Source organism: Sceloporus undulatus, chromosome 3 (assembly GCF_019175285.1).
Source record: "Sceloporus undulatus isolate JIND9_A2432 ecotype Alabama chromosome 3, SceUnd_v1.1, whole genome shotgun sequence".
Taxonomy (NCBI): Eukaryota; Metazoa; Chordata; class Lepidosauria; order Squamata; family Phrynosomatidae; genus Sceloporus; species Sceloporus undulatus.
This window is the reverse complement of record NC_056524.1, coordinates 191,567,329-191,594,695: the sequence shown is the minus strand read 5'-3', so window position 1 is coordinate 191,594,695 and position 27,367 is coordinate 191,567,329. Positions and strand designations below refer to the sequence as shown.

Below are 27,367 nucleotides of genomic sequence, written 5' to 3'. Positions count from 1 at the left end.
CATCACAGAGCAGAAGGAAGAAGAGGAAGAGAAGTAAGATCAGGAGGAAACACGGAAAAAGAATTACTACCTAAATTGGGCAGATTCAAGATTGCATAATTAGTTACTTGATACATTTCATTAAAGAAATACTGACCATTTCCCCTGAGAAATAAACCTATGCTAATAACAATTGGGAGAAGTAAGTCTAAAAATGAGATCCTTCTGCCTAATTGCCCAGAAAGTATATAGTATCTAATCCTGTGTTTCTTGGAAGAAACAAATCCATGATTCATTGTGGAACAATGATTTTGGCATACTTGCTGCCAACAGGAATTTTTTAAAACATCCCTCAATTAAATCACACCGTTAATCCCAGAGGTAGCATGATTTATTATATATAGAGTAACTTAATGTCCTCTTATACTCATATGTGAGACTATCTGTTTAATAGTTTCTTTCTAAAGTTATTAGAACACTGAATATTTTTCTAAAAAATTTAAAAAACTAAACACAACTATAAGAGTTCTAAATAACTACAAAGTAATATATTTGAAAATAATTACTTGGCTCAGGCGATGCCATGGTGGAGACAATGACTGGTGGCCCGGTGCGTCTTGTGAGTTTCTGATACGGCGAATGCTGCATTGGATAACTTGGTCCTACTGACCCCAGGCTGGATTCTATTTGGGCCCCTTGCTTTCGAAGGAGTTGGGGGCTGTTGTGAGGACTGTGCATTGGGGACAATTGTGGATTTCTTTCCCTCTTCATCAGCTCCATGGGCACTGTGTATGTGGTTGAATATGCTGTTTTGGGACTTGGATGTGGGTTTGTTTGTAGAGCATTCATAGGTACTCCTGCTGGAGCAGAATAGCCAGTTGCTTGTCGAGCATGCATGTTACATGGGCTAGAAGCACCATACGCATAACTGGGAAGAAAAGGGGTACCTTGATGAGGCAGGCCAGATGCAGGGTACGTTGCAGTTTCCAGAAGATGTTGTGTTGGGGCACTAGAAGGGCGGCGAGTTAATTCTGACACTCTTGGAGACACTGGCTGCATTGAAGGAACTGGTGGCTGGTGCACTGCTGCACCATCAGCCATAGGGCTGGTGGCAGGAAGCATTCCATACTCATTCTGGAGCAACTCACCACGGTGACTAAAGCTATTTGATCTGTGTCTTGGACGCATGATGGTACTTTTCCTATCTTGCCTCTGCAGCTGCATTTCTGTTTTGTACGTATGAGCAATCCGAGAAAGCACCCTTGCCTGCCCTAGATTTGGAGCAACTGATTTTATATCGTTGTCCTCCATCACAGCTAGCATGCTTGGAGAATCAAATCCTTGCTGCAGCAAGGCACTGAGTGTACTTTCAGATATTCCTTCTGAACGCATAAGTGCTAGGAACTCTGGATCCACATTCCTTTTAATATCCTGTCCTGGAAAAGGTGCAGTTATCTGACTGTGAGAGGGAGTAGTGGCAGTTTCATAGCCATCGTAAGGAACCTTTGCACTGACATTTTCTCTGACAGGTCCATAGCCACGGTTCACTGGAGTACCAGGCAGAATGACATTTCCATCAGGTGCAGGAGCTGAATTTGGGTCGACTACCAAACATGTTGGAGTAACTTGCCTGCTTGCTGCTGAATCCATAGATCTGTCCATTGTGTCATTATAAACCTGCCGATTAGAAAAGGGTGTAGGTTCTGAGCCATATCTAGGTTTAGGAGGTTCAACACCATACCTTGCTGGAGAAGGATCTCTGTTTCGAATCCTCTGTGTTTCAGGGACCATTTGAGTCACAGGATCTCTATACAAGCGGTTTGCTTCATGTGGGGCAGGTGACCGTACTTGCATCTGATCCCAAGCCAATCTGGCACTAGGCATCCCGTAATTCGATAATGGTCTGTTTATCATGTGGTCTCTATAGTAGCGTGGATCTTTAGGTGATCTAGCCGCTAAGGATGGGTCATTGTAGTAATCCTGAGGTGGCAAGGAACTCCGTGAAGACATCGCAGGCTGTCTGTCATAGTAAGCGAAGTCAGGAACAGAACCTTTCCGTAAAGGACCTTGGTTAAAAGTTGGCTCCTGGTATGGATATGGCTCTTGTTTCATTTCAGCACCTCCCTGTAAGATGATATCATGTGGTCTATGTGTTGGCTGTTCATACCAAACTCCCTCGCCACCATAAGTTAGGGAATTCCTTCTCCCTGGAGGTCTCTGGTATTCAAATGTGTTTTCATTTTCCCAGTTGCCTTCATACCATCCTGCAGCATCCCAGCTCTGAGAGCGGCCAATATGTTTGCTTGGAATTGGCATTGGAACCCCGTGAATATTCAGCTTAAGTACGGAAAAGCAAGCTCTCTTGTTGAATCTTCAGTTGCACGCATAAAAAACAAAAACAAAACCGCACTGTATCTAAATCCTTCTGTGGCTTCAGGAGACAGCCCAACAGGTGGTTTACTGTTTCAAAGTACTGCTTGAATTATTAATTCTTCGAAACTTTAGTCGGCAAAACAGAAAGACCTAACAGTAACTCAGTCCAGCTCCAAAAACTGTAGAATGGAAAGATCTTTTCTGTACAATTCAGACACGGAAAAGGGCTGCTGTACTTAATCCAGATGGTTTATCCCTTCCTGCTCGGGATGGCTTGCTCACATGGACAACTAGTCAAACAGTGTGTGAGGATTAAAGGCTAAATAAAACCCTTAAAGCTTTTGTTCCATGTGACACCATTTTAGCCTGATGCAACCTAGTGCACCAGCCTATCAGTTATAAATCACTCCTCCGATCATAGCTATCACATGCTGTTTTTGTTAGTGTTGTTGTATGTTACCTATGCATATCATGGGATTTCTTTAAAATCATACCATCCCTCTTTCTTGGCAGAAACCTCCAGCAGGAGGAGGGAAGAGATGGGGGATGGTAAGGGAGCGTCAATGTCATTTCAATCTTAATCCATCCTGATGAAATGCTAATCCACCACACAGAGCTAAGGACATATTAAATAGCAGCAGCCATCCCAGCCCCAAGAAGTAGGATATCCAAACATATAAGATCATGCTCAGAAACAAGATAGGCAGGCATCTGTGCAATACTTTATGAACACTGTACACTATATGCAGGTGCACCAACCCACACACACTCTCTCTACTGGGGGAGCAGGTGGGAGGAACAGGGAATAAGAGAGGCCAGTTTTCAACTAGCTTCACTAATTATTCTCCAAAAAGATTCTTTGTATTATTACCATAATTCTCAAATCCTTTCATCATTCCAGGAAAGAAAATTGCAGAGGTGTAATCTGGAATTTATAATTTTAAGACCTGAGAAGAGGTCAGAGAAGAGAGAGGATCAAAGGCTCTAAATCCTTGGTTTTATGAAATCCAAAGAGAAGATGGGATTATGCCTATGGGCTCTTGGTACAATGTTTACATACATACATGCAATCATATAGACAGATCAATGCATGTGTGTGCACACACAAATGCATACACAGTGTAGACAAAACTTATATTCTGTGCCATCTTTTTGCCTATGTGGACTGTACATTTTTACAGCGCTTTATAAATAAAGGTTAATAATAATAATAATAATAATAATGATAATGATAATACATTCATGTAACAAAGGTGAAAAGATTTAGAAAGAGGTATTCACTCTTTGTAAACCTGCTAGCCATTTCTATACTTTAACATTCTAGAAGGTTACAATATAAACTTTATGAAGACCACCAAAGAAGTAAAAGCATTACAAAATTAAAAAGGCTCTAGTCTAGTCAGACTTTAAAAATCCTTGTTGTTGGAAGAACCAATAAAAATATCATTAAAGCAAATATTTACTATATATTATGGCTAATGTATTAAAAGGGAATAAAACTACAGGACATACTGAGGGATTTATAATGTTTCAAGTACAAGTAGCATTGATGCAAATATTAGTTTGAGATTTTGAGGAATAAAACCAGCACTTTTTGTTATTGTTGTTGTTATCAGCATTTTTAGGGCTAATCCATATTAAAGTGTTTGAAGCCCAGCCATCACATGATGGCGTATTGTGCTATTATGATAGCTAAGTCACTAATGCAGTCTAATGCATCTATCATACAAATACCTCTGGGCTATATTTCTGACCCAAATACAGATGGGATGTTTTAGTAATCCCTCCTCCTCCTCTTCGCTCTCTCTCAACTGCAGGAGACAGTGTGTGATGAAGGGGATTTGTACTAAGAAATTTATATGCAGACACAACATACTTAAAAATGGCTCTGGACAAGATTATTCTTGCATTAAAAATATCTGATTGGCAACTGACAGGAAATCCAATTTAACCAATATTTTACTGGATCAGGTCTATGGGTGCTAGCCCAGGTATCAGAGCACAATTGAGATGAACTATTTGTGCTGCATGTGAGCTGTGTAGAACATGATTTTGCATATGCTATTGAAGATTGTCCACTACAGTATTTTGAATGCTGAACAGAGATAAATTCCTCCATCTCATTCTCCAAACTTTTAATCTTCTTTTTAAAATGATTTTAAAAGCTACCTTTGTCCTCCTGCACAGCTTCAGCACAGAGGAACTCACCCAGCTTCTAAAAAGGGAATGACCTCCATTATTTTGTTCCTGTCTCACCAGCCATTCACTGATCTCTTTTCTTGTTTCATGTCATTTTATTATGGCTTGAATCAAAACAACTCCTTAGGGCTTGTACAAGCAGCCTCAGCATGCCCAGTGGAACTTCTGCTACCTTTCCTCAGTTCCCCATCTTGTACCATAATATTCTCTTTGTTTCAAAAACAATTTTTCCAAGGCAACCTATTAGTTGCAGGGGAAAAAAGAATAGTGGGGATCTAGTCTCTTAGAGTTACCTAAATAGTCATATAGAGAATTTTTGGATGCTGCTTTATCTACCTTTCTTCTTCCAGGTCATGGGAGCAGCCCTATGTTAATTCTGGGTCAGGGAAATTGCATTCTGTCATTATAACCCAAATCAGATTGGGGGAAGTGGTCCACCCCCATTTTTACATGGAAGGGAAAGGAGTGATTTTTTTTTGGCCTGATTTTGGTATTACTTCCCCCCTCCTCATAGACTCTGGGGTTAAACATTGTTGAGTAATCTTTCCATCTGTACAGCATCTTTTCGGAAATGGTTTGTTGTGTCAGGTCAGAGAGAAGATTTAGTAGGTGCTTTAAACTAGGATTAGCATAACATGTTTGTTTTAATTTAAAATGTATTTTGGTCTATTTTACCTAATAAAACATATGTTTTTTCAAGAGCCCTAGAATGGCCAGGAGAGGGAGTTCCGAAGTCATACCGAGTGTGGCTGTTCACTAGTGAGCTAGGAGGCAGTGCAGCGATGGAGTTGTGCTAGATCATGCTATTGAGAAAATGAGGAAATGTTATGAGAATTGGGGGAGGGAGGTTTGAAGGAAAATAATAGCTGCAATGTTATTTATGTTGCTGCTGCTGTTGTACTGCTGAGAACCTTTCCTAGCCTGAGGGTTCAATTGGCTCTGGGCAGCCATAATGGGTGCTCCATATTGGCAGCAATGCCTCTGTCATGATTATCCAGGTCCCATACAAAACCATCCTTGTGTGCCCATTTTAATGGCATTGGATGTGGCTGGGTACTTACATTGCAGAATGTTATTCTGGAATGGTCCAGGCTATATCTCCCAGAATGCTCCTATCTGAGTCTTATGAACTTTCAAAGGAGGACTTTCTTTCAGTCCCAACACCATCACAGGCCTGTCTGGTAAAGAGATGAGAGAGGGCCTTCTAGGCTGCTCCCAGGTTGTGCAATTCCTTTCTACAGGAGCCTATGTAAGACGAATGAGTGAGTTCTGACTTAAACCCAGAGCTGAAGAACCAAACAAGATGGTTCCACGCAAAGCACTTATGTGACGAAGGTATTTGGCAACCGAGGCGAGGAAAGTCTGAGGAACTTGGAAGCTGAAGTGGGGTGCCGTCCAGGTGTGACGAACCATGACTGGGAAGGTACTTATCTCCTGAGTCGCCATGAAGAGGAAGTGACAGGACAATGGAGTGCTCTGAACAGAACGAGAGACTTTGAACAGAACAAGTTGCTTGGAACAGCCTGTCTTACCTCCCAAAAGAGGAAATTGCGTAATGGGCTGCAATATTGCAAGAGAGCCAGAGAGAAGAAAAAGTATAAAGACCCTGGATTTTCATCTCCATTTTATTGGCATCTACCGCGGCAACGGTGTCATCCCAAACCTTCAAGAACATCTGATCAATGTTTGGCGGAAGGAAATTGTGTGTGAGTATTGTATGAATGGGTGAGTGAAATAGCTCTTGATAATCAATGTTTGTGTTACTTTTGTGATTCAATAAATGTTACATGCATGGTGTTTAAAACCAAATTTGGTGTCTCAATGTCTTTGTCAGCCCTGCTCTGAATAAGTCCACGGAGGGAGAGGTTTTCATTACACGCTCACAGGATAAACAGGTTGCCCTTAACAAACTTGGGCATAACACCTAGGCAGGCCTCTTCTCTGCTTGCCTTTGAGTAGCAGGTGAAGATTTATTTGAATAGTTATTTGACTAACTGGTTGTAGGAAGTCTTTTTCATAGGGAGTTCACTGTACACTCGCCGCTCCCATTTTTGCAGATTTGAAGTCTGCGTCCCTTGCCTGTTTGCAGGCGGCAAACAGAGGGGGATAAAATGGGGGGCACACTCCATTATTTTCAATGGGATTTGGATATTTGCAAGTTGCTATTTTTGCGGGGATCCAAAACGGATCCCCTGCAAATTGGGAGGGGCTACTGTATTTTTACCTGATTATGTTTTTCAATAATTTTATAATTTTTCATTAATGACATTTTAATATAATAGCTTGCTTAATATATTTTAACTTTTCCATCATTTGCTTGTCAGCTCTATCTCATTTTTATACTTGTTGTAAGCCACCTTGGGTCTCTTCTTGGGAGAAAGGTGTGATATTAAATGAATCAACAGTGGACAAAGTGTGGTCCACATACTGCATGTAGCTGTGGTGTGCCCAAAGCCCCCAAGACCACCCCCGTCAAAATCTCCAGGTGATTTTTCAAATGGTCTCTACCCCAAACAGCTGAAAACTGCTGCAAAGTGGAGTGGTTTTGCCCCCATCCTTCCAAAAGTTCCCCACATACTTTGAAGAACCCGTAGAAGCAATAGAGAAAATAAAACAAACAAAAACAAAAAACCCAAAGTAACAACAACAACAAAACACCCTGTTGTATTATACCACTAACACCTTGTTTTTGTTTTGCATAAGCAGGGGGGATAGCAGCAGTGGTCATTTCCCCAGTCTACTGTAGTCATATAAGAAACTATGCTGCCATGTTCCAGAAGGGGAGCAGTACACCACCCCGGCATGATTTGTACAGCTAGGGCTGAATCTACATGAGGGCCGTATCTTAACTCCACTGCATAGTATCCTTGCCCCAGTTTGATGCTTTTACTGTCCTACACACCTGCTTTTACCCAAACTGAAATCACTTTGGAAAGCCACATGGGCCTCCCATTATGCAGCCAACTGGTGCAAGAGTGTGTATCTATTGTGTGTCTGTGTTTGCTGTTACTGTTTATATCTGGTTATATGACTACACTGGGGGATTTTAAAAAAAATTCCTGCAACACATGCACATAATCACTTAATCAAATAGCCTTTGTTCTTTCTTTGTTCTGATTGCTTACCTGCACTTTTATAAAGTGAAGCCCGCAGAAAATGGGGAGGTGAAATCCTGACTTGCCTATGTGTGCATTTGAACACCAAATCCAAACAAGAAAAAAAGAAAAAATGGCAACACTGCCCATTCCGAACACCACTACAAACAAGGGACCTACCCTTCTGTGGTGGGATCTGTCAGATGATCTAGGTAACTACTGATCTAGGTGACCACCTAGCAACCTGGCCACACCCTCCATTCACCTCAATTCCACCACAATCACAAATCAGGGCTCAGACCATACATTTAACTTTGTAGATTCAACATGAGTAGAAAACCCATGTTTGCTTGGAAATTCAGCTCCCCTCCCCCAGTTTTGATACACTGATGTTGTTAATCAGGAGGATAAGGGAATTCTCTAGAAGATATACCTTGTTTACTGAGTCCTCTGTTGATCATGTAAAATTGGTGTGAGTATATACAAAACATTGCCCCTGGCCAGTATACAGTTTGGCTCATTTCAATGCATCATTCCCATGGGACACTTTCTTCCTACATTATTGGCAAGCCTTTGGACAGTTCCATTCAAGTTCTTAAAACATACTGGAATGTGGCCGGGGGGTGGGTGGTGAAAAGGAAAGAAAAAAGTATTGCCCTAGCAGGCAAGTTGAAAGAACCTAAATTGCGGACACGTCTTGAATCTTTACTTTTAATGTAATGGTCTAAAAGTGACAGGTAATGTATTTTATGTTTAACTTTTCAGTTAGTTAAAGAAGTGCCATCTTTCATACAACCGCCAAATTTCTGCCACTTATCTAATCCCATACCATCATCGGGTACTTCTCATCAGGATCATTGCAACATGCTCTACATAGGGCTGCCTTTGAAGAATGTTAAGAAACATCCACTTGTTCAAAGAACTAAAGCCAGGTTGTTGGCTGGGGTTGGTTACAGGTACCACACAACTTGCTGCAAGAGTTCTACTGGCCATCAGTCAATTTCTGGGCATATTGCAAAGTGCTCATTATTACTTATAAAAGCCCTATATCACCTGGGTCCAAGCTCTCTGAAGGATCTATCTTCGCATATAAGTTTAGCGGGAATGCAGGAGAGAGCCTTCTCTATGGCTGCTCCCAGATCCTAGAATCTCTTCCCAGGGAGGCTAGGATGTTTCTTTCTTTGCTGTCATTTTTGGTGACAGAAAAATACCTTTTTGGGGGGTGGGGAGGGGGGTGGTTAGTTTCACAAGAGTAGGGCTTTTTATTGTGATGTACTATGTTTGCTCATTTCAAAGTAAACTTTCAAAAGGTTGTACGTTTGGTTTTAGTTTCACATTGCTTTAATCTCAACTTTTTGTATGTTTTTATTTTAATTATCTCTCTTTTGAAAGCTGCATTGAGTCCCAATGGGAAAAAGCCACAGTACAAATAAAGCAAGCAATGGATGAATGGCTTTGGAATCACTGGGGTCATTCCCACTGGTAGTTTGAATTGCTTCCTGATTCGCCTTTGCTCCATTTTAGAAATCGATTTTAAAAGGTCCTTTGTTCCCATGATGAAAGGGGGTGTTTTCCTTACCCGAGAGTAATTCTTTTTTTTGGCATGACTGTCGTCCCCATTGGTAGCACTGCTTCAAAATCCCGTCAATCATTTGTGATGTAAGCGGCAGCCCGGTTTGGAAATGGAGGGGGGTGGCTGGAGGCTGAGAGAGTGTGAGGCTCAGAGAGCAAGGCCGGGGAGGATGCAGACAAGGCTGGGGAGGACAGAAAGAAGGCAGGCGGGGTAGAGCCAATGCCGGGGAGGATGGAGGCAAGGCCGGGGAGGATGGAAAGAAGGCAGCCGGGGGGAGGACGGAAAGAGGGCTGAGGAAGATGGAAAGAAGGCCGGGAAGGAGGCAGGCAAGGCCGGGGAGGAGGGAGAGAAGGCCGAGGAGGACGGAAAGAAGGACGGGGGACACTTTTTTAAAAAAAATAAATAAAATTAATCGAAAAATAAATATGTTTTAGCAACTATCTATCTTTGTAATTAGTTGTTAAGCCATTCTATCGATTTTGATTAATTTTATTTATTTTTTTAAAAAAAGAACCCAAAAAGGGAGCACAGGGTGTGTGACATCTCTGGGAAAGGATGGTACACACCCCTCGGCCATGTGTGCCTCCCCTCAGAATGAATCGATTTTGATCTGGCGTTCCCATTATTGGACACGCTTCAGAATTGATTCTTCTGAAATGAACCACTTTGAAACTACCATCAGGAAAACCCGGGTTTTTTGCGCTTGCCCCGCTTTATCCCAACTGAGATTGATCAAATAAGTATCAGAATCGATTTCAAGTGGGAACAAAGGTCATATACCCCAACCTACGATTCGCTGCAAATTGTAGTGGCAACAACTTCTTTGTGTCTGTTTATGTGTAAGTGCCATGTGTGAGTTGCAAAGGAATCATTACATACTCAGGAAGTCAGATCTGTGTTTCCTAGTGAAGTTATGTAGACATATGTGGTCACTCTGACATGTTCGTACTCTAACATTGGTAGGTCTGGGCTCTCTACCCCATTGTTCCAAGAAGATTTATATGGGATGGTGGTTCTTTCATCTGTGCCCCAAATACCATCTCTTCAATGTTTTAAAGGGATGCAGGTGAACTCCATAGTCCATTTCTACCAAAAGAAAAATGTTTGGAAAGCAATGGTGTCACTCTCGCTTAGGGGTGTTACCCGGTGCAGCCCGCACCTTGTGATGCCCCTGAAGTTGAGTATCCCTGAAATGCTTGGGATCAGAAGTATTTCGTATTTTGGATTCCCCCCCCCCGGGTTCTGGAATACCTTTATTTGCATATAGATAATGAGATATCTTAGAGATGGGACTTAAATCTGAACATGAAATTTATTTTTAGACACATAGCCTGAAGCTTATTTTATACAATATTTTACAATAATTTTGCGCATGAAACAAAGTTTGTATATACTGAACCATCAGAAAGCAAAGGTGGCACTATCTTAGTCATCCAGGTGGACAATTTTGGAATATTTCAGATTTCTGGATAAGGGATACTCAACCCGTATACAGAACAGATAGAAACCTACTTCTTACACATGAAAGAGAGATGGCTAAGAGATCCAGAATACAAACTAATCAACTTAATTTGAAATAGTGAAAAGTAGAAATGAAAAGTAGCATGGCCATTCAAGAACAAACATGCTTCACTTACAAAATGATATCTTCGATATTCATGAGAAAATATTCTGAGAATTCTTTGGAAATAATTCTTGCAGAATTTGAAACACAAGTTATTGGATCTTCAGTTCAAAGCTCATTCTTATACTAAAAGAATATGGAAACAACCCTGTGATAAAAGCCTGGATCTATCACCCACAGTTTAGATTAGGCTTGAGAAATTCAGTTTATTAATGATTCTTAAAATAGTGATCTCTGATCTGCATGTATAAATTTGAATAATTTTTCATTACCAGTTTTTATTGAAAAACTTAATATCTCAATCTAAAGGTTTCCCTTTGGTGGTGCTACTCAATTACTGGAATGACATTTGCAAGTGTTTGTGGTAAGATGCACCAAGGGACACTTCTTTCTAATAAAAAGTAAAGAAAAGGAATATGACCTGTCATTTTTGTGGAACAGATACTGTCATGTAAGAAAGAGCTCTAACTTCATGCTTAATGGTGATTTTATAGACAGTAATACATCTCTATGTTGGTATACTGGGAACATTAATTTCCTTCTAGTTTTATCACTGGGCTCTAAGTAACCACAAATACTGTTTTTTCTTTCCCTGGTGACAAGTAACATTAAAAAAAAAACAGACTGAAGAAATCCAAAGCTTCCAGAAGAGGTCATGCTGTATCTCTTTCAAATGTAACATTAGCCCATAGGATAATGTACAGATTCTTTCTACGTGGTCCAAAGTTTGTCTCATTGCCTTTGGGGCACAGGAAACAAAGCAGTGCTACTGAGATAATGAAATACCCTTAGAAATAAATGAATCAATATAGATTTTTGATCATGCAACCTGTTCCATCCATCTTTTTTGTGGGCCACACATCCCATTTGATGTAATAGCCTTCTGTAGGCATATAGACAATTGTTCTGAAATTAGGCAGCAGCCTAATAAGGCAACAGCCCATGGTAAATGGGCATTTTTGATCCCCATCATGAGCCCTATTCTCTTATTTGGGAAACATTTTGTATCAACAGGCTAAGAGGGAAAACTGATGAATCTGAACAGGAGAGTCTCTACTATACAAGGATATTCACTTTGCAACTGGGAACCCTACAAAATGCCCCCAATGACAAAGACAGCCTCTGTGTGTAGTAACAGCAACAGAACTGGTATTAACTCACCCCCTTTTTCATTAAGGAATTCAACGTAATTATGTGGCATGGTGGTTTGAATGTTAGACTATGACTCTGGAGGCCAGGGTTTGAACACCAGTTCCGCCATGAAACCCACTGGGTGACCTTAGGCAAGTTGCATGCCCTCAGCCTCAGGAGAAGGCAATGGCAAATCTTGCCAAGAAAGCCCTATTATAGGCTCACCTTAAAGATAAATGTAGTACTTTGACATGAATGTCTAGTCATAACCGTCTGTAGGGAATAGTGCTCATCTCCATTACTAAGCCAAAGAGCCAGTGTTGTCTAAGGATTACTCTGGTGATCATGTGGCCAGCATGACTTCACCAAACCCTGTTACTTTCCCACCAAAGTGGTACCTATCTATCTACTTACATTTGCATGCTTTCAAACTGCTAGGTTGGCAGAAGCTGAGACTAGTGATAGGAGCTCACTCCATCATGCAGCACTCGGGTCTCAAACTGCCAACCTTCCGATCTTCCAATCGTCAGAATTGGTTTATTAACCACTAAGCCACAGCATCCCATCTAAGATTCACCTTAGGGTCACCATAAATTACTGGAAGGCACACAACAAGAACAACAAGCATAGGGGTAAGCTATTGGCTAAAGTGCTTTTGTAGTCGCTCATATCACTTTTATACACTGTGGTGTCATTTTGGCAGCTCCTACTGGATACTGAATCCTTTCCCAACCCTAAGTTCATTTCTCTAGAAGAGTTTTAAACTTGTAAACTTTTAGCACATGAAAAAATGAGTGCTTATACCATGCTTTTCCATAAGTATTGTTGCTGAGTTTTAAAAGGAAAAAAGGAAAAAGAAATGCAAGGCTTACCACAATCATTTCAAGAATATCTGATATATATATAAAAAAATAATCAGTGAGAATATTTCTCTGGATAGCATGCCTTCCTTTATAGCACTAAAGTGCATGGCTTGTTCTTTGTTTTGAAAGAAGAAAATAGATATTTTCTATTGTATTAAGACTACCCCCTTCATTCAATTGGTAAGTTACTGGATTTCTGACAGACGATCCGGACCAGTGAAGTGCTAATGAGGAAGCTCTTTGCACTCCACAGAACTAAACAAAGGCACACAACCTCTGACTACCAACTTTCATTTCTTTTTTGTTAAATAGTTTAGGCAGTGGTTATACTGACTGCTAAGATGCATTTTTGTACAAAAAATGGATTGAGAGCAATAACACGATTATACAGAAAACCCCAAATCTGTCCTGTAGTTTGAAATTTAATTATTTCCAGTCCCAACAACATATATTTGAAAAGGTTATTCACAAATTTTCTATTGTGAGGTTAACTATCTCTCTGTAGAATTACAGCATCTCTGATTAAGTGCAACAAATCTATCCAGAGGCTGTTGGACTCATTATGAAATCATTCATTAGTGTAATTATATGTGACAGAAAATGCAAATACGTTACTACAGCACTCTTACTCATGAGATGTCTCATGTGTGGCTTTCAGGCTGACCCATTTGGTTCTCCCACCCTACAACACAGAACTGCCTTCTGGAAAAGAGCGAGACTTCCAACGTAATATTGGTTATAGAAGAGGAAATTCCCATCTTAGTAGGACCAGGATTCCACTTCAGTCAGGCTGTTTGCCTATGCAGCTCAGGAGCCATTTAATTGTTTGCCAGGATTTGTGTAGACTCTACAGTCTACAGCATGAAACATGAAAACCAAAGACGTAAAAAAACAAGCCAGGCCTGCAGAAGAATTGTGTAGTGGTAGACAAATATTCCAAGTAAATATGATATTCCTTCTTTATTGCTCCCTCTGTTACAAAATCCTGAGTTAAGTCAGTAATGCTCAGAGAACTGTTGGGGCCTCATTCGCTTGTTTTACACTTCACTAAATGCAATGTACAAGATGTTTATCTGCACAGCTTGTTTCAGATCTATCTTGTATTCTAAATCTTGTCATATAGATTCCCCTGTGCTGCAACTTTAGTGGATGTAAGACAAGGGAGCAACACGTGCACAGTTTCAACAGAAGAATTACATTCCTCAGTGTGGTAGAAACAATTGCACATCTGTCTGATTTGGAACCTATGTAGCATCTCATTTGCAAGCCAAGCAAAGTCCACTTAAGCAAGTGTAGAAAATTCACTAGAGAAGGGCCAAAAATTACTAAGTACATACACAGAACAGCAGCATCCAGTTGAACTCTATTAACTATAACATTTGGCTATATCTTTAATGAGGAAACATCTGTCTTTGATTTTAATCCATCTATAAAAGCATAAATGGTATCAAGAGCAAATTCCTTTTTATTTTACAGCAGACACCACTGGAGCCATGTCCTATGTGTCAATCCTTCTGCTTCCCCGCCCCAGCCAGTTTTGTTTCTATTAAACATCTAGGAAAGCTTCAGTGGCCATCATTGCTGGCACAAGCAGTGGCAGTGGTTCACTGTCCCAAATTATAGCCACAGCACACAAGAGGGAAGACCACCCCTTCTCCTTTGTTACAAACTGATACAATACTTTGATATACAGTAAATCCCTATTTTAATGCAAGGGATACATCCAGGAACATTCGCGTAGAACAGTAGTTCTCAACGTTCCTAATGCCGCAACCTTTTAATATAGTTCCTCATGTTGTGGTGACCCCCCCAACCATAAAATTATTTTCATTGCTACTTCATAACTGTAATCTTGCTACTGTTTTCCAATACTCTTAGGCGACCCCAGTGAAAGGGTAATTTGACCCCCAAAGGGGTCGTGACCCACAGGGTGAGAAACACTGGCATAGAACGAAAAACTGCAGATAATCTCAAACCTTATTTTTCCTACCTGAAATGAATGATGTAGGCATTGCGGTAGACAAAACTGTCAGTATTGACAGTATCATCAGAAGAGGAAATTAAGGTGGGTTACAGACTGCCATAAAGGACGTCTTTAGGATGTCCCATTTTGAAAAAGGGGCATCTCTTCCAGACGCCCCTTACCCTATCACGGACAGAGTCCGTGACAAATGTCGGCGGCCATTCCACATGGCCGCTGCCATTTTGACGTAGCGGACGCTCTGCGTCCGCATGTCGCGTGGCAGAAGTGATGCCGCAAGTGCGCCCTTTGGCACTCACGGCGCCTCTTCCGGGGCCTGAGAAGGAGCGCGATTTCCGCGCTCCTTCTCTGCAGCATCTGGGAGCCGCGCTGTTTAAAGCCTGCGGTTCCTGGACGCTGCAAGTGGAGGCGGAGCCAGACCACCGCTTCTTGGCGGTCTGTAACCCGCCAAAGTAAGAAGGAGAGTAATCAGAAAGTGGTTCTAGATTGTAGGGCCAGCATCATGTTGCTTCAGCACTGGTATTAGAAGCAGATTATGTCAATAGCTGGAAATTACCTGAAGGTTAGGGTTTTTTTTGTTTGTTTTTTTGGCTGGGAACTTTTGGCAGAACATTGTAATTGGAAGTAGTTTTTCAACTCAGCAAACTGTTGCTTCAGAGGTTGTAATTCTTCAGAGTTGGGTGACTTTAATGCTGCATTCCATCCAAGGATTGTATTCCATAATTTTATCATTTCGTATCTGTGCAATCTGAAATACTTCGACAAATTTCTGTAATGCCCACATTACAGGCTCTGCTTCAGTTTTTTCTTCTTCCAACTTTTCTTCTGAAGAGGTCTTAATAGGTTCTTCCAATTCCTCATTGGTTAACACTTATCTATGCCTATGAATATGTCTCTCTACTTCTTCATCTAGCAGGTCTGAAAATCCTTCTTCACTAATTTGTCTTACTATGTCAATCATTCTCCTAATTTTCCCATCGATCCCAGGGCTGGGAGTATGAAAATCCTCCATAATGTCATTCAATAAGTTATTCCAGCAGTTATTTATAATTTCTTGTTTTAATTCATCTATTATGTCTTTGATGTTATTGCATCAGCAAAGGTGAAGAATTTCCAGGATGGCATTACGTCCACATTACAGTCTGCATGAATTGGTACAATGCAATGCAATCAAATACCAGATGGGTGTACACGGCCTTGACAAAATGAATGGCTCCCTGATCAAGGGGCTGCATCAATGAGGTTGTAGTCAAGTAAAAAAAAAATCACATCATTTGCATTTTCAACAGACTCAGGATGGCCAGGTCCATTTCCCACTATTAACAGAACTTTAAATGCCAAATCCCTTTTCACCAATATTTTTTTTTCCACTTTTGGGAGGAAGCATTCTGTAAACAGGATGGTTTCTTATGCTGCCAAAACATGGGCAGATAAAATTTGTTTTTGTTTTTTAGAGCACATGGATTCTTCGTTCTATACACTATGTCTGGTGTTATCATATGCCTTGCAGAGTTGCCACACAGAACCGGAGTTAAGGACTTCCATGCTTTATGCCCTGGTGCTGCCTTTGCCATTTTAACAATGTAGGTTCGAGTGGGCCTTCTGGTTTCATTGCAATGGAACACCTGTTTTGGATGGTACCCTTTCAGCTCAATCAACTTCTTAAATTCTTCTGGAAATGTGGCAGCAGCTTCTTCATTGGCAGAGGCAGCCTTGCCAGTTAGCTTCACATTTTAAGTCCATACCTATTCCTAAATCTGCACAACCATTGCATAAGTGCATTAAATGGGGATGCCCTGCTGAACCCTTTGTATACACTCAATGTTTTGTGGCACAACACCTTTCCATGAATGGGAACATGTATTAATTAATTAATTAATTAATTTTTATGCCACTTTTCTCCTAGAAGGGACCCAAGGTGGCTCAGATAAAAAAAAATAAAAACATTAAAATAAAAATTAAAAACAGTTAAAATCATTTGAAAAGAATATAAAACCACATAAAAATATATAAAAGCTAAAAGGCACAACCTTCCACTCACATATTGAAGACCTTTTCCATTTTTACTATGCACTTATCAGACAATCTGGATGTATGTAACTACTGCAGCTTGAAATACAACAGTAAACTACCATGCATTTCCTTTCCTTCTTCACAATTAATTGATAAGATTCATTTGTACCATTGACCTTAATAGCCTCAGCATACGATTTTAAAAAATCATTCACCTTCTTACTTAAAGAAAGAATTTTATGCCTTCTCTTAGGAATATCCAGATTTCCAGCATCGCCATGCATGTACTTGGAGCCCATTATTAAACAACACAAGTAATTTATGGTTCCAGCACGAGCGGCTAATGAGTGGGTAGTGTATAGCAAATCAACGTGGGACAACATACAATTTATTTATTTATTTATTCCCAAAATTAATATCCCACCTTTCTTCCACAGTGGGACTCAAGGGGGTCACAACATATCAACAAAATACAAGGTTAAAACGTTGAGAATAAAAATTAAAAAACACCACTGACAACTAAAACATAGATAAAAACAGCCTATTTCAAAGCAATAATCATAAAACATTAAACATTAAACTAGCACTCAAATAGAATCTAGCTACCAAATGCCTGTCTGAATAAAAATGTCTTCAACTGCCAGTGGAAGGAGAGCAGGGAAGGAGCCAACCTGACCTCACATGACAGGGGGTTCCACAATCTGGGAGCACCCACAGAGAAGGGTCTCTCCTGAGTCCTCACCAACTGCACTTGCAAAGTTGGTGGAACTGAGAGAAAGCCCTCTCCTGCCGATTTCAGTGCTCGAGCTGGCTTGTACAGTCGGTCCTTCTTATACACGGATTTTTTATACACAGATTCAAGTATTCACGATTTGAAAATATTCAAAAAAATATAAATTTCAAATATCAAAACTTGATTTTCCATTTTTATAAGGGACACCATTTTGCTATGTCATTATATTTAATGGGACTTGAGCATCCACGGATTTTGTTATCCACAGGGGATCTTGGAACCAAACCCCAGCGTTTAACAAGGGTCCCCTATATAGGGAGATACAGTCCTTCAGATAGTCTGGATCCAAGCCATTCAGGGCTTTAAAGGTCAATACCAGCACCTTGAATTCTGCCCAGAAATGGACTGGTAGCCAGTGTAGCTGTTTAAGCAAGGGGGTAACCAGCCCCAGTCAACACTCTGGCCGCAGCATTTTGTACCCGCTGCAGTTTCCGAACAGTTTCCACATTGAGTGTGTAATGCACACATCGAGCGCATTACAGTAGTCCAAATGGTATGTAACCAAGGCATCTGTCGCTGTAGCCAGATCTGGCATCTTAAGGAATGGGCGCAACTGGTGCACAAGTTTTAACTGTGCAAATGCATTCCTGGCAACTGCTGAGACTTGGGCATCCAGGCTCAGAGTGGAGTCCAGCAGCACACTGAAGCTGCGAGCTTGAGAGTTCAGGGGGACCACTAATATGACTAATGGGTGGGTAGCATACAAACCAATCAAAACTGAATATGTAGTGCGAGGCAGTGCGAGGGGTCTTCATGGATGACTGATACTAAGGTAAACAAATCTATGTTAAACAGTGTCTTAATGTAGTATCTTGATTACTCTATTTGTATAATTATGCTACTTTTCCCAATGAAAGTGATTTAAGTCTTCTGCTTAAATTCAGCACAACTGACACAGTGCACATTGTCTTTTTCAGATATTGTGGAGAGACAGACTAGCTAATGCTTGCTTCCAACATTTGAAATAGGTGGACAGTAAATTAAAGGAATATTCTGTCCCTACACATCACATTGAGCAGCACCTTCCTATATATGTCAACACACAATCTTTTTACATGGCAAAATACAGGAAAGTTGGTAAAGATGGCTATGCCACAACATCATTTTCCCAACACGAAGGGCATGTACTTTCAAGTATTGCATGTCACACTCTTGTTGTGATGCACTGACTTAGAGAAGTGACCACTTCTTATATGGACGCGGGGTCTTCGATAAAGCTTAGAAAATTTACCTTTTGGAACTATAAGTCCCAGAAACTCATAGCCAACATAGACCATTATGAGAGATATCCTCCAGTAACACATTCAAACTCTGACTTTAGGACACTGAATCTTAACTAAACTGATCTTATATAATACAATCAATCCACACCCCCAACTTATTTTTTGTAGCACCCAGACAACTGTTGGAGGTGCTTTTTGGGGTTTTGTTTGTTTGTTTGTTATTGAATAAGAAGATTTCGGGGCAAGCTGCCTCAGATCCCTTTCTGGGAGAAAGGCTGCATAAAAATTAAATAAATAAATATAAAATAAATAAACAAGTAATAAACTCAACTGGTTCTAACTAAGTTAAAGAGCATTTGTATTATCTCCCTTGCTGTAATTATTATTTTAAATATCCAGGTATATTATACAGGGTAAAAAGCTGTAGCTTTCCAAAAATGTGCATTTATCCCAGTCATCTAACAAAAACAGCTACCTGAAAAGCTGGAAATGAACATAAAGCTTAGCCAGGGGAAATTATTTCTCAGTATTATTTTTAAAGTACTTCTTAATTGCATTTAGTCATAATCTGTTATTCCCATAAATGTTTTAATAGTAGTTACAAAAGCATGTTGTGTGGTGTGTGACAGCAGCAAATCCCTTCAGTATAATTAAAATTGCAAATGTACTTGGCAAACTACAAATGGATTTTTTGGTTTTATGTAAACTGCACCTTTACAGATTAGGAAAAAATGTTTTGGCCAGATGGAAGAGAAAGACTTGTAAAATCCATTGTTCAGTGGAAAATAATCTAAACTTCAATTGTATCTAATGCTCTGTTAGTAGGCTTGTCCTCTGATCCTTCTAAGTTTTTTGTACACTTAGCAACCACATCTGATAGCAAACATCAAACTGAAAGGGTGGCTTTTGAAAAATCTAAAGCTGCCTGATAGAACCCTTTTAAGTTAGGTTCAAAGTCTGTTTTAGAGATGAGATAGAGCACTACACCTGTGTGTTTATAGCATTCTGATGGGTAGAGCACAGCTCTCTCGCTCTCTCTCCTGCCATATAATTCTGGCAGTTGTCAGCAGTTTTTTCAGCATTACAAAGAAAGCATACTTCACTCTGCTCTGGAGAAGATTAACCCAATTTTGATTGGGTTAATTAAACTGACAGGTGGAATGGCTTTTACATTTTTTCTATATTACATGATAAAAAGAAGACCCCCATCTCCTCTCACTGCAATCATACACTTGCTCTGCTTTGAATCTGAAATTTACCCTGGTCTGATAGGGAACACTGCTTCCCAAGGGACGCTGGCATCAGTAATATTTTGCAGGAAGCCTGTTTGTGGTAACCAGTCACCAGGATCATCCCACTCTCAGCAGATGACTAAATAATTCATGGAAAACTTTGAAGTCAGTAGGTAAAGTTGTCTGAGTGTATTGGGGTGGGGGTGGGAGGGGGGAGAATAGGTGGTCCACTGAATAATTTGTTATCACAAACATTCCATAAAAACCTTTGCAAGATGTTGAAGTCCTTGGAGTACAGCTCTGTTATTCTGTTGAAGTATAACACTCCATCCCAACTTATGATATCTTAAAAGCTAACAAATGCATGTGTAAATTTACAGCGCTTTATAAATAAAGGTTAATAATAATAATAATAATAATCAACTTCTATAGGCAAAACATACCATTGTATCTGCAATGAAGCTGGCTCTGGTCTACAAAAACTTGTGTGTATATATGCTTTCAAGTCGCCTGGCAACCTATGGCAACCCCATAGTTTCATGGGATTTTCTTAATCAAGGAATACTTTTTTGATTTTGCCAGCTCTTTCCTCTGAAATATAGCCTACAGCACCTGGTATTAAATGGGATCTGGTGCCTTTAGGGTATTTAGGCCCTGGCCTACAAAAGCCTATGCCACAATACACTTTGGAAATTATAACTATCTTCATATACATTTTAAGGTACAATGCTTTAAAAGCTGTAATACAGCCTTAGTTTTAGAACATTTCAAATCCTTCTATTCATACCTAGGTTGACTTTCCCTAGAAATCATACAACTGTAAACCATCTTGCTGGGCAGCTAATCATTCACAAAACATGATTCAAGCCACTGCTTATTGAATGACACTCTGTTCTGTTTTTCCTTACTGCCTGTAAAAGTTTTATAAGATGGCCATCAATATGCACTGAACAGAAGTATCAATGAACGCATTAGAAAGTCTGACACTTTCAGTCCTGGCACTGTTTTTATTCACCTTGTAAGTAAATAAATGTAAGGCACACTGTCTAGACTTGCGGTAGAAATAAATTAACTACTAGCAGTGGTTTTGTTTCATGCTATCAATTATCCTGAAAAAGCCTAATAAAAAGAGTAAGAACTAAAATGAAAAAGTGTCCTGTGGACTGAACTTGTCTAACAGCAAGGAACCACACCCCAGTGTTTACAATACAGATGGAATATATCACTCCTTCAAGATAACCAAGCCATACACCATGAAAGCCTCTCTAAACAATGCCAACTTGTTGGATATATTGTGAAGGGAGGTATTCAATATCTATCTCTTCATGCTACACTTTGCCCCTTCCCATGGAGGCAGCTTACAATTGCCAGAAGAGAGAAGCTAATTCCAGGAAGAGAGCATCCATTGCATTCTATAGAAAACATGGAGTATACCTCTTGGGGAAGTGGTGATGTTTATCTCTTCTCCTAGCTGCAAAAGTGCTGCCAGATTCTGTCTGCATGTCCCACTCTGGAATATGGAGTCACATTCCTGCATTAGGAAGTTTCTTCTTTTTTTTGGGAGGGGGGTGCGCAGAAAGAGTAGCTGTGTGGAACTGTGTTGGTAGAGCGCACAATGTAGGATTGTGCCTCATAGTTAAAGTCTTTAAAAAGAGAGATGTTTAACCATGACAGACTGTATGCTGCCATTCTGCATTCCAGAATGATGTTAATGAATTTATACTGTAGAAAATAATGCTACATTTTTTTTACAGCCTGGACTTTGGAAGTGGAGTAGATGGCAGGGTTTCTCTGTCAAAAATTATGTCTCCTTTATGAAGAGAAATGCCATCTTTGAGAGACAAGTATAAATGTAAGACACACAATTATAAGCTTGCACATGTTCGTCTATTCTTTCAACCCTAGATGACAGGTTCATTATCAACAGAACCTTTCAATTCTAATTATTCAAGCCAAAAAAAAAAAAAAAAAAAACTTAGCAAGAAGAAATCTTAATAAATATGGTCCAAAATGCAATTGTGCATTCTGCCTTCTCTTGAGAGTCACACGCATCTCAAGTGATTTCAAACCAAGCAATATATGTCTCTTGCTCTCAGAGGTGCAGTGATATATTGTAACACAGAGCAACAGTAAAATCAAATAATAGGAAAAGTCTGGTACACATGTGACAGCAGATGGCTTCCCTCTACCATGGAAACTGTCCATGTAAAAGAGCAGGTGAAGCCAACTGATTAAAGCTGAGGCCAATTTTGTGAGATCTCACAATCATGGAGATCATGAAGAGCTACACACAACAATAGTGGTTCCCAAACTTTGGTCCTCCAGACAATTTGGACTTCAGCTCCCATAATTCCTGAACTGTTGGCTAAATTGGCTGGAGCTTCTGGGAACTGAAGCTCAAAACAAATGGAGGGCCAAAGGTTAGGAACCCCTGCATTAGAAGATTTGAGCCTACTTCCTCATAAGCCTCTGAGGAGGTAGGCTCAAAGTCTAGAAAAGCTCAGACTACCAGCTTCCTTCTTTCAGTTAGTCTCAAAGGCATTACAAGATTCCTTTGCATACTGGTTTTCCCAACTAACACGTCTAAGTCTTTGCATTAAGATAGAACATAGGGCTGCTGTGGAAAATTGCAACAACACTCCCACTTACCCTATAAGGTATCCAGGACCTAAATCCCATTGCAATGTCATTATAATAATGACTTCCTCACACTCACTCCATTTCATTGTCTGATGCAGACAAAAGGTGAAAAAACATATATAACAACATGTGATAAGATGTTATGGCACATGTGTAACTTTTTTTTAAAAAAAAATCTTATAGAATAGACACAAAGGCTTTTTTTTTGGGGGGGGGGCTATTGCCATTGCTTGATTATTGCTGATCTTTTTTCTTAACTAGTCCATAAAAATATAATATTATATTCATGTAACTACAAAATACAAAAATATAACCTGGATGCAGCACTCTATCAAGTTGTATTTCAACGATAATGTTTGTGCTGAACTTCTTTTTCCTAAAAGAAATAAATGAACGACTACCAGATTTTCCAGAGATCTCTGGCATATTTTGTTGGATATTGTATAGTTCACATCAAGGCTTACCTTCACAAATTCTGTCCAGTCGCTGCCGTTTGACTTTGTGTTTGTCCACAAGTGCCATTGCGCTACTGTGTTTTATAACTTTTGGAATCAAAGGACAAAGCAATCCTCCAAGAACTTAGGGAAATTCACAGTAGTCTGAGTGCATAACGTCACTTTGAATCCTGAAATGAAAAGAGAGTTGTACATTGTTGGCCCTTCATTTTTTAAAAACTGTATTAAAAATATGTACAGATGTTACCTATATTATCAGACTAAAACAGCTTCAATGCTTTTTGCCCTAAGACAGTTAGCAACTAGCCTAATGTCCAATACCCACTCTGCAATGAAGGGAAAAATTGTTTAGACAAATCTTTGTGTCAGTTCTATAGGTATATTTCAGTTGCAACAAGCTAGTAAAAAGTCCATAGACTTCTCATTAGGTTGCCCAAATAATGACTGTAAGAGCACCATGTCACAAATACTGGTACAACATCAGAATAACATCGTGAGAATATTGTACTTTCACAAGAGGGTAGTACTAGAAATATGTGAATCAGTACAACTTTTGAGCTTTCCTGATTTCCTCCATGAAGATTATTCTAAATAAAGTATCAGAAAGCACCCACCCTCTCTGCATTGGCACAAAAATCCATATATATTTTTGCTTCCTTCCTTCAATTTATATCCCACCTTTCTTCCCAAAACTGGGACTCAGGTTGGCTCACAGAAAGATTAAAATACAGATAGAAATAAAAACAAAGTTATACCATTAACACCTGGTTAAACAAATTGTATTACTGAAAACTGAAACAATTGGAAAATACAGTGGGCCCTCCACATTCACTGGGGTTAGGGGTGCAGAACCCCACATGAAAGTGGAAAACCCACAAATAAAAACAGAATAGTTTTTTAACCTGAGCTAAGACCTCTCTAAGAATCTCTAGGTCTTCCAGTGGAACTTTATGGTCCACATCTGCCAGAAGTTGACCACAGAATTGTGCTGGAGGACCTATAAAGTGTTTTCTCTAGGAATCTCTAGGTTCTTCAGTATGACTTTATGGTCATTGTACAGCAGAGTCAGGCTTGAGGATCTTGAGAATCCTAGAGATAGCATATTAACCAAATCCATGAATAATCAGATTCACAAAAGTCAAAGCTGTAAATGTGGAGGGTTGATTGTACACCAATAAAAGGATACAGCATCCAGAAGTAATAAGTCCCTTTCTCAGAGAGTCTAAAGCCATTTTGCTCATCCCAGAGCCCCCAGGCCTATGCAAAACTCAAGTGGCAGACGCATGAAAACTAACTCTTAAATCATGGATGAACAACTACTATCGTTCTGGGGCCACACATGTGCTCCACCAGACCTGGGAGAACTACAACTTCCCAATTCCTCCCACTTTCAATATTTTTGGCCATTTTTAAAATATGAGGTCTGGGAAAACCACTTCTCCTTTTTTAAACCCAAAAGAAGAAGTGTAGTGGAGGGCAATTTTGCTATGTTTTCAGTCCTCTCTAGCTTGCTTTAAGCCCAAGAGAGCCAATGCACAAGAAGTTATTTCCAATATCAAAATAAAGCACCAACCTTAGCCTATGGTTGCATGTACTGTACACTGTAGAATTAATGTAGTTTGACACTACCTTAACTGCCATGGCTGAATGCTATGGAATTCTGGGATTTGTAGTTTTATGGGATATTTATCCTACTCTATCTGCACTCTGGTGCCCCAGAAAACTAAAAATCCCAGGATTTCACAGGATGGAGACATGACAATTAAAGTGATGTCAGACTGCACTAATTCTGCAGTCTGGCAGGAGCCTAAAAGAAACCACTCCCTTCATGTGGCAAAATTCCTCTATGGCAACAATAGAGTACAGGCACAGGGTGCAGCCCATTTCTTTTTGGATTAGCATTAAAGGCAGGCCACATTAAGCCCTTTGGAGAGCTGCATGCAGTCTGTGGGCCGTGCTTTTGCCAGTCCTCCCTTAAATAGAACTGCAAAGTAGTGAAGAACTATGCATTATAAAAACACACAGAATTGCTATAATACTTATCTCCTCCTAAATATGAGCTTGTATCTGTTCATTCCAAACTTGCCTGGGACAGAATTCTGTTAAAGCTATATGTCACTCTCTGAGATGCTGCACCTAAACAGATCCCTAGGGACACTATACCAGAATCTTGTCTATTAAAAAGTCACAGACAAAGTTGGAGATAAGAAATTAGTAAGACTGCAAACTGTAGGTAGAGCTTGAGCTTGACTTATTTTATTCTTTCCACAATATCTGGTCATTTTCACAATAACGAAGCACCTTATGAATGTGTGAAGGAAGGAAGGAAGCAAACAAGCAAAGAAAGAATGAATGCAGAAATAATTATTCATCCTTATGTATGTTGCCTTCACTATAATCTGGATTTTGTTGTACATAGCTAAACTCTTTCATTAGCATATTTTATTTTATTACAGCTATGCTCATGGATGTGAAGTATGTACAGTGGACCCTTGATATCCACTAGGTTTGGTTCCAGGATCCCCACCCCTTGTGGATACCAAAATCCATAGATGCTTAAGTCTCATTAAATACAATGACATACAGTATTGAAATGGTATCTCCTTTATGTAAAATGGCACAATCACAGTTTGCTTTTTGGAATCTATATATTTTAAAAATATTTTCAAGCCATGGATGGTTGAATCGGTGGACAAGGAGGGCTGACTATACTCAGATCATACATTGTTCATGTGCTTTTAACATAATTTGGAATTTTGGATATGGGGTCTCAGAAGAACAGAGCTCAACATTTTTCAGAACCAAAAGTGATTGGACATCACTTCCACTTTGGAAAAGAGGGATTACCTGGACCTAAAAACAGTCCAGAGGACCAAAAAGCTAACCCTGACTCATAGAGGCCCCCAGGAATACAACTGACTAATTCCTTGACCTAAATATTTGGTTGGGGGGTAATCCATGTGTACTGATGTTTCCCTAGCCCCTGGAAATAAGGATAAACAAGAACATATTTTTTGGATATTCTTTAAACTTTTATATTTCACAAACCCATCCACAGTGTTTATGTATACATTTTCTTTGCAGTATTAACATTTTTGGTATAGCTGAAAGCTTTGCAGATACCAACATTGAAGCCCCTTGTTTACTAGAGGATGAAGTTGCTTATTCTTTGATTTTCTGTACCTGAATTTGGAAAAGCTAGACTTGAAATTGGGCTATAGTTCAGTGACAGAGTACATACTTTCCATGGAAAAGATAAGGTTGAGAAAGACTTCCTTCTGAAATTGTGTAAAGCCTTTCCGAGTCAATACAGACAATATAGTAAGCTAATTGGATCCATGGAATGGTTCAGTGTAAAGCAACCTCAGATACTCTTAATGCTATAGCATCATCTCACATGTATTTCCTCTGTTTTTCTTGGAGGGTTTTTTTTTCTTTCAAATGTTGCATCACTATTTACATGTGCTTGGAAAAAGTGAAAAAGCAAAAAGAGACCTAAATAAATAAATAAATATCAGATTTCAAGCAACTGTATACAAAACACATTAATTTTTCACCATGTAAGACAATCCTATCAGGGATTCTGTGAGACCTCGTCACTTTTTGGCTATAACAAAGTGGTGGGTAAAGGCAATGGGGCCTAGATAACTATGCTCCTGGTGTGTTTCACTCAGCTCACTTAACTGAGCATCCAGGTAAATGTATTATGTGGGGTCCCAATGATTAATTTCTATAAAATATTTACAAGCAATATTTTCTCTGAAAGGGTCTTTAGACAAATCGTTCCACCCACCTCTTTCCCAAGGAAATACAGTATATGTCTATGGCAATGACAGTATACACTGTGCTCTGCTCTATCTAGACTTCATACTCTGGCACCTGAGTATTCTTGAAGACACTTCCAGTTCTACTGATGTAGTTTGCTGGTTCCACCCTATGATGCTGAAATCTGTTTCAGCTAGTCAGCTGCTTTCACTGTAATATCTCTTGCACCTGCTAACAGCCTGGCAACCTTCCCTTACAGTCTCCCTAAGATCAGCACTATTTTCAAGTAAATTAACAGCAAAGTGGATTTCTTAGCAAAAAGCATGAATATCAACATGATTAGTTAGAGAGAAAAAGACAGCTCCTGGATACTTAAAGGCAAGTCAAATCAAATGTGAAAGAGAATATAGTTGCCTATAAAATATGTG

At 39.7% G+C, this 27,367-nt stretch overlaps 1 protein-coding gene across 4 annotated transcripts in view; it reads right to left on the bottom strand.

Annotated features, from left to right (window-relative positions):
* Window positions 1–27,367, bottom strand: part of CTBP2 (C-terminal binding protein 2) — a 276,513-nt gene that overhangs the window by 85,973 nt on the left and 163,173 nt on the right. For 3 of the 4 annotated variants that reach the window (XM_042460080.1, XM_042460079.1, XM_042460081.1), the window contains one exon: window positions 23,184–23,344. In XM_042460080.1, coding sequence (XP_042316014.1) covers window positions 23,184–23,241 — 58 coding nt within the window. In that variant the 5' untranslated portion in view covers window positions 23,242–23,344. Of the gene's footprint in view, window positions 1–545; window positions 2,296–23,183; window positions 23,345–27,367 lie in introns of those variants that run through there. The other variant, XM_042460082.1, reaches the window with a different exon arrangement.